Raw genomic sequence first — 10,055 nt, 5'->3', positions numbered from 1 at the left:
ATCAACAACACAAAAACAGGGGCTTTAATGCTCTTAAGATATTCTCCACTCCAGATCTGAGGTAGCAACCTCAGATCCATCCTCCAACATCAAGATGTCACACAACCAAGCACCCCACACAACCCCAAAATGAGAAACTAGGAAAACACAGCCCAAGAACGAAAGTATTACCTCCAAAAGATGCCTCAATAGCAACCAAACTCGAATCCAAGCAAAGCCCTTTGATCCAAGCCACTTCTCCTTCAAGATTTCTTCAACCAACACCTCTCCAAGCTCTAATTTGCTCCACAAATGGACTCTCCACGAATTTATGGTTTCTTGAACTCAAGGGGGGAATAAGGGAGGCTGTGGAGGGGTATAATGCTCTTTATATAGGGCTCAACCCCGAAAATTAGGGTTTTCTCCATACAGCACCTACTCGCCGAGTCCATCTTTGGACTCGCCGAGTAGGCCACTTGACACGCGACCATAGCCGCGACCTGACTCGTCGAGTCTATCCATGGACTCGTCGAGTCACCCTCCGAAACTTACACTTTTAGCCCTTCAACTCTACTCTTGCGATTCCGAGATGTTACAGCACCTCGGCAGAAGTCGAGTGCTTGCATGCTTTGCTCGTATTCATAATCTTGAAATCAATGGCATTTAAGTAGTTAGCCCGACAAGGACAGCTGTCAGCTGGAGCTGGAATTTTCATATTGGGCCAAGGCCCAGTTATATGAAGCCAATTAGTGATGTAATTACATTAATTAATTAATTAAGTAAACGAATTGCAGCGAGTTGAGATCTAAAAAAAGGGAAAAGTTTGCAGCTAAAACATTTATTATGTAGAAATTAGAAAAGAAAATCGGTTCCCACCCAGACTCTACATACATAACATTACATTACATTAGAAAACTCAAAAAAGGAGCAATGTTCAGACGTTGACAGAAAGCTCAAGTTGGCCACTGGATGAGTCAAAATACGCTTCAATGAGAGTTGTTCCGGTACCACCACCTACATTTACCTCCAATGCCTCTGCAAATAGTTTCACTCCTTGCTTCCAAAACCGTGAATCTGATCACAAACAAAACAAAACAATAATCCGATTGGATTTTTGCAAAATATGAGATTCTGATTCCATATTTGATTTTGATTTGACGAGAAGCATTAAGCAATGCATGTTAGATGTTACCTCCTGGGCCAGTTGACATGACAATGTTGTTACTCGAATCCATCACCCAATCTATCCATACTGCAAACCCATGGCACACACCTGCCTCTACAAACTCCACCTGTAAATTAATACATAATATATACATGTTGTCTTTCTTTCATTACATATTTACATTACATACACTAATAATTTAATAGTACAACCTTTTTTTTTTTTTACCTTAGCTTTTCCACGGCATGAACTCAACGGTTTCATCAAATCAAACTCCATAATGGTGCATGTATCACTAAGTTTCTGCAAATAATTATTACATGGCATGAGTGTGAGTGTGAGTATGTGATTCATTCATTCTAGTTTTTAAACAAAAAACAAACAGTACACCATAAATTAATTACCTCAACTTCACCACATTGCCAGATAAAAAAGGGTAAACAAGGGCTTTCGCTTGAAGATGCTCCTAAAGTAGAGTTCACCACACTCATACTGTGGTCAAACCCTTCAATCTTTTCTAACGAACGACGGCTTCTCCACAGATCCTACACTTGAAAAAAACTTACAATAATTTCTTTTATTTATGTTCTACTTGTACATTTGCTTCAAATTAACCATTACTACTTTCATATCCTTTTTATATGCAAAAAACTTACAATCTTTTTCCCATTTTTTCAAACTTACTTACCGGGAGAGACATTGCACATGCCTTAAGAATTCCTTTGCAAGGCATTATGCACACGTCTTCAGATAACACAGAATCAAGCATCGTCCTTTTGCTCCTTCAAACCATTATTTTCAAAAAATAAATAAATACCATTCAGTTCAAGTGTATCACTTGAGAGAGAAATTTACCAAAACTGCAGGTTTTGCCAAGGAAGCATTGCCTCAGCACCAAAATAAAACGGCTCTGCTATTAACAGATCAACCTGTACACATCAAAAGAAAAGCTCTTATTTGTTGGAAAAAAAAACAACTAAATAAACTACTTGATTGTTACTTAAAGTGAACAGACGCGCTTTTTTCTAAAATGTAGATGGAGTAACCTTCTTTTGATGAGTATCATCCATAGTCCATTGTTGTTTCCTGTTGCTTATAACTTCTACTCGATCCATTGAGTAACCATTTTCATCAGCAACAGCTTTCAAATATTGGAAACCCTTCTCCCGAATACCAGGAAACAATGATATTATGTGTGCACTCTTGGAAAGATGAGCAATGCTGATTGTTAAAAAAACACTATCATCACCAACAACACACAAAGGAGACTCTTTCTCTTCCAACTGCAATGCAATCACATGAAATTCCACATCATGCTTGTATCACTATATACATATTTGATGAGACTTGAGAAGGAGATAGAGATATTACAGCATGGTTTATGGCCTTTAACATGGAAAGCCTCCAGTAGCTATCTCCATAGATTGCAATTCTTTCAGGTGAGAGATTAATAATGTGAGAGTCTTGACTTCTAAACTCATGATCATCCACATATGATCTCTGAGCCTTGAATCCGTATGAAATGTTGGTTTCTGTATGAGTAGCTTCCATACAAACATCTGTGTCCTTGCATACAGACAAACCTTTCCCTTTGGTGAACCAGACACACTGTTTCCAATGGTCACACCAATTTCTAGTACCTATCCATTTAGGGGCTGTGGAATAAAAAATCTCCCCTTCATCATCAAGCTCAAGTACCCACCTAAAACAAATAAATAAAATTAAAAGTACAAGTACAAGTGTCTATCTATCTGACACGTTTTGATATATACAAAAAGAAAATCATCAGTAGCTCAAAATAACATACCATGAGATAACAGCATGAACTATACCATCATCAGTTGCCTTTATACACACCTCCTTTTCTCCATGACTGTCTGGCCGTTTCCAAAACTCAAATTCAAAAATTTTGAAAGGTTCCGACAGCTGGATAAATACTAAACTAAGTAGGAAAAATAAAACTTTAAGAAAAAAAAAATGAAGAAAATATATCTATATATTTACAACTACCAGTCGAATATCTTCAGCCATTGCATCACAATGCATAGCAAATTGTTGAGGTTTGACTCCTAAAACATTCTCCTTTCCTTTTGGAACAAGGTGAATCCCATCTTCCATGTCTGCTTCATTGTTAAATAGATCATGCAGTTTCCACAAGTAAGTGCTTTCCACCAACTGAGAGAAAACAAAATGAATAAGCTAAGCTACCCATATATTAAGTATTAACTATGGTTATTGAAAAAAACAAAGAATCACCTGGGCATATGTAGTGGCTCTATAAGGCACTGTTTTATAATTTTCCACCAACAGATTGTCATATGCATGCTGAAGAGTGGGGATCAGGCCTTCACCCAGGAGTTCTGAGTCAAGAATTTCACTCACAAGAACATGAGCACGAGAATCAATGTCAACACCAACTTGTAACTCATCAGATCTCTTGTTGAAAACGCGTATCTTATGATCCATATTATTGGCACGTAAGACCTTCTTCATCAACTTCACCATAGGAAGGTATGATTCACATGCAGTCACCATTCCTGCAGATAACTCCTCAGTGCCCATAGCCCTTGCACCCATCATAGATAGCAACCCAGTTCCAGATCTACACAAAGTGCACAAAATCTTTAAGTCTTAACTCTTAACATAAAGAAAGGGGAGATGTAGTGACATATCACATACCCAATATCAAGAACATGACAGTTTTTTGTAACAGTTTTATCAATGGCGTCACGATATGCTTTGTTTCTTGGAGCATCATTGAGCATGTCAAGGTAAGAAGTGGTAGCCAGCATTGGTTTAGGGGATGTATCATCGACTTCTTCTTCAATCACTACCCACTCTGAGTTACCAGTGAGTGGGTCGACTCTGAGTTGGAACATAACACCGGTTGACTCAGGGCTCATTGCTTTGCTTGAAGGATGGCTAACACTGGAAAGTGTACGAACTAGGGTTTGAATGCTCAAAACTGCTAACCTATTTAATCCATTTTTAACCATGAACTAAATGAAATTAATCATTAAAAAATGACCCTGATTTACCAAACGAAACAAAAAAAAATGAAATTAGAAGCAATTAGAAAAGACTAAATGATTGTACCCAACATATCATTAATCATTGTATTTTCAATGTACCATGCTTTAATGAGAAAAAACAAACACACATGTAGAGGGGATACAACACTTACATAATGAAAGTAGGATGATATATTAGTTTATCCAGAACCAAAATTAGTATCCTAAACTAACGATCTGATTACAATATCTTACGTTTTCATTTCATCACCAATCTTCTGGGCCAATTTTAAACTGTCTATTCCTAAATTCAAAGTGTTTCACAAACAAGGGACAATTTTAGCTACGTAGACTTTCATAAACCTGAATTAGTGCATTTAAATGACTCGTGGTTGTCTAACATGGCCAAAAATAAAGTTAGAAACGTTGATAAACTTTGGTAACATGGACAAAACTTATCATCTGTTTTTAGACAAAAATTAGATCAGATAATAAGATAAACATTGCTAAAATCAAATAGAAATCTGTAATAACAAGTAATAACTAAGTAGGAACCCTAATCAAATAAAAATAAAATTGATAATTTCATGTTTTTTCAAATTTTCAACAAAATGCCAAATAAACTTGCTTAATGCTTACTTGTTTCATTCTTGCAACTTGAGAGGGAAGTAATAACTAACTAAGTTCTCAAGAAAATGAGAAATAATCAAAAAAACACTTGCTTAAATGCTAAATGCTAAATGCTAAATGCTTACGTGTTTCATTCTTGCAGGTGGAAAGGGAAGTCGCCGGAACTGTGGGACTGCCGGGCGCCGGAAGTGGTGGTGAAAGCTGCGTAAAAAATACTAGAAGTCTGAAGTGGGAGGAGCAGGGGTAGGGGCGTGTCTCGCTATAAAAGAATGGCGAGCAGCTCTTCTCATCTTCTGTTTCTTTCTTTCTTCCGTGATCAATCGAACCAACTAGTCGGTATCATCGAACAACCAAATTCGTTAAACCTGTTGGGCAATTTTGTTTTGAAATCGAGCTTTTTCAGTTTGGGCTAAATATGATTCATCTTCAAGTTTGGACTACTAAAATACTTTAGGATATTTAAAAACATAAGACTTACTAAAATTAGAGGTGGCTCGATTTTTTCAACTGTAGGACCGATGTATAAAAAAATTCTGGAACGATTTTCAGCAACGGGAGTCGGGAGATTCGAGTCTGGATTTAGTTTGCCTCTATCGGACCATTGTACCAGGCCATAATAACATTTGGGCTTCAGAAAAAATTTATATACTACTAATATTATTTGGCCAAGATTGAAACTCAACTAACATTATAAATTTGAGATTATAATAAGAACAATATTAGTTGCTACAATTATATATCTTCAACAAAATGAATACATTTGTTATAATTATCAAGATTGAGACAAAGATTAAGGATCCAATTGGAAAAATGAGAAATTTTAAGGGCCAAAAATTCATTTTCCAATGTTTTGTAATAACTTTAGAACCGTTATTTTTCACAATTGAAATTTGGTAAATGGCACAAAAAAATATTCTTTTTATACAGAAATTTGATTTTAACACCGTGTTTTTTTTTTTTTTTTTTGTCAATTTTGATACTGTGTTTTCCAATTTCTTACAATTCTGACCGGTTAACTAGGTTACATGCTGACGTGGCATAATGACATGTCAGTTTTGATGACGTGGCATGCTGACATGATATGCTGACGTGTCAAAATTGAATTTTTTTATCACAAAAAACACTAAGTTTTCATTTTTTTTTTTTCGATTTTGGCACTAAGTTTAATTTTTTTTTCAACTTTGACACTATGTTTTTTTGTTCCAAATCGAACATCATGTTTTCCAATTTTGTTCAATGTTGACAATTTTCTATTTGAAACTGTATAAATATTTTTTTAATACTTTTAAACCGTATAAATATGTTTTTTTTTCATTTAAAACCATAGTTTTGTATAAATACACACACACACACACACACACACACATATATATATATATATATATATATATATATATATATATATATATATATATATATATATATATATATACACTCAAACTATATTTTTATGTATAAATATGTATTAGTTATATAAAAATTGTATTTTATATTAAATATGCAACTTTAAAATGTGTTTGGAGGTTTGGAGGTTTGGAGGCGTGTAGTCGATCAAAACTCGGATATCAAGTTTGCAACCTATCAAATTTTTACATCTTATTAGAAGTTTATGGTTAGTTTGATTCTGATGATATAACTAATGTTTTGAATGTAAGAAAAAAAAAACACCTTGTATTTAAATAAAAATGTGGTTTTTAAACGAAAAAAATATGTTTATACGGTTTAAAAAGTAATAAAAAAATATATATTTATACGGTTTCAAATGGAAAATAGATAAAATTAAACAAAATTTGATAAATGATGTTTAATTGGAACAAAAAAAAAAACATAGTGTCAAAATTGAAATAAAAAATTAAACTTAGTGTCAAATTCGAAAAAAAAAATTAAAAACTTAGTGTTTTTTGTGGAAAAAAAATCAATTTTGACACGTCAGCATATCATGTCAGCATGTCACGTCATCAAAACTGACACGTCATCATGTCACGTCAACATGTAACCTGGTTAGTCGAGTGGTCAGAATTGTAACAAATTGAAACACACAGTATCAAAATTGACAAAAAAAACACAGTGTTAAAATTGAATTTATATGTAAAAAAATGTTTTTTATGGCATTTACCCATTTAAATTTAGAACTTTTGGGATTAAAAACAAATGTTTTTAAAAGATTATTTTAAACTACCCTAACAAGGGGCGTTTCAACTAACAATTGAGGTGAACGTGCGACTACAAAATAAAATATTTATTATTTTAGTAACAATCACCAAATTATTGCTTAATTTTTGAAAAGAAGTTAATGAGATTACTCTATTTGTTTTTTATGTCGTTTTTTTTTATATTTTTTAAACAAGAACTGGTCCACTGCACAATGCTTTAAATGTCATCCGTTGCTGACATTTTGCAGGGCAAGAGATTTTTTTTTTTTTTTTGGAACTGCAGCCATATATTGCAGAGCAAGAGAAGTATTTTGCAAGTATTGAAAATTGGGTAAAGGATTTTGAAGTGAGAATTTTCCCCGACACTGCAAAATGGGGGGATTTCGCATAAACTGAAAATGTCTGTTTTTTACTTTTCGATTTTATATGTTAGTAAGACAATCAATTAACGTTGTTTTATATATTTTTTGTGTCATGTGGTGGGTTCTTTTCTAGTGGTTTCTTCAAAAGCGGTTGTCACAATGACAAAGCATCCAACACATACTACAAAACATGTCCCTTCATCACCATATATACATACACACAACTCCAACTTTCTCTATTCTATTGCTTGAATCCAAACTATGCAACTAGAAAATGGTATTCACATTGCACAAAGTGACATTAATGTTCAGATTGTCCTTGGCACTACAAATGTGTATATTCAAGAATCAATGCGATGAAAAGTTTTGAAACCTACTTGTAACCAAACAAGAGTGTGCATATCTGTATGAGCTGTATTTGGGTGTAATGCAATTACACACCATACATGTGATATTGTGTGGCATTAACACGCCCTTACCACAATTGTGTGTATGTAGTAATTAAGGTCAATTAACATGTAACACAATTAAAATAATCTCTGTATATTTGGTAAGGAGGGAGAGTTAACTATGGCTTCAATTTTTCCAATAGTTTCCGGGCCTCAATAAATCCACCTAGCGGTCCCAAAGATGTGTATTTCACTGTTTTCCACCTGTTTTTTTTTTTTTTTTTGAAAAAAGTTGTTAATGATTCAAATGGTTTTTACTTGCACAACCCTTTTCTGGATTGGAAGCTATTATTATTAATCATCATCAGAAGAAGAAGGAAAATAAAATAAAATGGTGCGCACACACACACACACCTGGATACATATGGAAGCGCCAAACAGTGAAGGTGGAGATGATTTACACTGTTGAAGGGAGGCTGATGAAAACCAAATCTGTTTAAGGGAATTTAAAAGAGATGATGATGAGCAAGATTGAACTCAAATTGATTTTTAATTTTTTAATTATGGATGTATGAAATTGGTACCTACCTGTATTGAGTCGAATTAGGTGCATCTCTCTGTAGCAGTGTCTGCCCCACATTTAACATATGACTGACTGACCGGAAATGAAGAAATATATATATATATATATATATATATATATATATATATATATATATATATATATATATATATATATATATATAGATTGAATATTGAATATTGGTTTGTAAATAGGAAAAAGAAGAATAAGCCTACCCAAAGAATAGTCTTCTGTCCTTCTGCGGAGGTTCTTAACCGTTGCAATGTGCTCCACAGGAATCACCAAGTAATGCCTATTTTTAAATAAATAAACAAAAATTATGTCATTACTTTGTTGGAAACAAAAATCTAATTTCAAGTGCGCCACATAAGATGCCATGTGTCCTCCATGTGGACATAGTGTGATCAAAACTGTTCTACCTGATATATATATATATATATATATATATATATATATATATATATATATATACACATATATATATATATGTCACAATCACAATGCATGGTATAATAAATATTAAAAAAAAAAAAAATACATCAACTTATGAAAAAAGAAAATTAACAAAAAAATGACTGGGCACCAAATTAAGTTTATATGGAACTGAATACTCTTACAGACTTGTGCACTTTCTATTTCTATTGCTATTCTGATGGAAGAAAGATCACCAAATTACTTTTCTCATATAAAGAGGTCCAAAGCCTGAACATCTAACAAGATGCTCATGCTCAACCACAGGACACAAGAAACCCTAAATATAATGTATCTGCTGAATAATGGGTACATAAAGATAAAGTAGGCCACTTTTAGTATTGATTCACCAGTAAAATATGTGTCACAGTTATGGAACAGCTCAGCTCATAAAACAGAAATTGACATTCCAAGCCTAAAAAGCATGAATGGGGATTGATTATAAGTTAATACTTGATACCAAAGGTTTTTGAATGTTACTCATCATTATCATAGCTAGCTAGGTCAACAAAAAATGAACCTGAATACCTGAAGCCAGAACTGCGTACAAGCAAAAAATAAACAGCATTCATCACACTCAACTAAAAAGTATATTTCATCATCTAGGTTCAAGCTCTTACATATCTTATTGAGATCACCTTTCAAAACCCATTTAACCCTTGTACTCTAAAATCTAAATCTTCAACTAATAGATTGTTACTCGATTAAAAAAGAATAAGAATACAAATTGCACTGCACTACACTCATTCTTAACTCCAGTGCTCACATATTCATAAAATCAATGATATACCAAGAAAACACTTGTTCTAAGCCTACTTTCAAAAACTCACTCTGTTAATGAAGCAAAATCAGACCCTAGCGCAAACAAACAAACGAATAAATAAATTCACAAAGAGTAATGTATAACATGCGATCTGATCATACGCATACGCATAGTCCGAATCAAATTGAGTACCAAAAACAACTTTCAACCTAAATTATTGAAATTTGAGGATAAAACAAACCAAATTAAGTACCTAAAGGCTGAAGGATTAATGTCTTGAAACGCTACAACCTTTTCATCCTGCACAAATCAAAAGGTCACACATATCAAATAACAAGTAAATTATCGAAATCAAGGAACATAAATGTCAATATCAAAAACTGCCAGTTAGCGAGAGAGGCCAGACGGTGTGAAGGAGGGTGGTGGTGGTGGAATTGCAAGCAATCTGACAGAAGATGCAGGAAGGAGAGGCACCCGTTCCCGCCATCATCCGGCCGCCCCGATTAGTTTAGCTCTCTTTCTTCAGGCGGGCGGATCCTCCTATAATTT

The 10,055-nt window shown here is 33.8% G+C and overlaps 2 protein-coding genes across 4 annotated transcripts; both read right to left on the bottom strand.

Moving 5' to 3' along the window:
• Positions 1 to 801: 801 nt before the first annotated feature.
• On the bottom strand, positions 802 to 5,195 carry PRMT7 (protein arginine methyltransferase 7). 3 transcript variants are annotated; one of them, XM_078997216.1, is made up of 13 exons: positions 4,911 to 5,190; positions 3,824 to 4,173; positions 3,401 to 3,746; positions 3,155 to 3,319; positions 2,952 to 3,070; positions 2,516 to 2,846; positions 2,191 to 2,427; positions 2,000 to 2,073; positions 1,833 to 1,926; positions 1,549 to 1,689; positions 1,373 to 1,447; positions 1,172 to 1,271; positions 802 to 1,053 (listed from the first exon to the last, which is right to left on the bottom strand). In XM_078997216.1, exons 2-13 carry the CDS (start codon positions 4,138 to 4,140, stop codon positions 914 to 916), a joined length of 2,139 nt encoding a protein of 712 aa, XP_078853342.1. In that variant the 5' UTR covers positions 4,141 to 4,173; positions 4,911 to 5,190; the 3' UTR covers positions 802 to 913. The 3 variants fall into 3 exon arrangements, with proteins under 3 accessions (XP_078853342.1, XP_078853343.1, XP_078853344.1); XM_078997217.1 differs by having other exon boundaries at positions 3,824 to 4,117; positions 4,911 to 5,189; XM_078997218.1 differs by having other exon boundaries at positions 915 to 1,053; positions 1,357 to 1,447; positions 4,911 to 5,195.
• A 2,320-nt stretch (positions 5,196 to 7,515) lies between these two features.
• HINT4 (histidine triad nucleotide-binding 4) lies at positions 7,516 to 10,055 on the bottom strand. Its single transcript, XM_078958432.1, has 6 exons — positions 9,913 to 10,055; positions 9,760 to 9,806; positions 8,488 to 8,564; positions 8,278 to 8,344; positions 8,104 to 8,181; positions 7,516 to 7,953 (listed from the first exon to the last, which is right to left on the bottom strand). The coding sequence occupies exons 1-6, from the start codon at positions 9,994 to 9,996 to the stop codon at positions 7,869 to 7,871; spliced, it is 438 nt and encodes a 145-aa protein (XP_078814558.1). The 5' UTR covers positions 9,997 to 10,055; the 3' UTR covers positions 7,516 to 7,868.

The sequence above is a fragment of the Lactuca saligna genome, chromosome 5, assembly GCF_052625555.1.
Source record: "Lactuca saligna cultivar CGN05327 chromosome 5, ASM5262555v1, whole genome shotgun sequence".
NCBI lineage: Eukaryota > Viridiplantae > Streptophyta > Magnoliopsida > Asterales > Asteraceae > Lactuca > Lactuca saligna.
The sequence above is the reverse complement of the archived record's forward strand: the minus strand, read 5'-3'. Positions and strand labels throughout refer to the sequence as shown.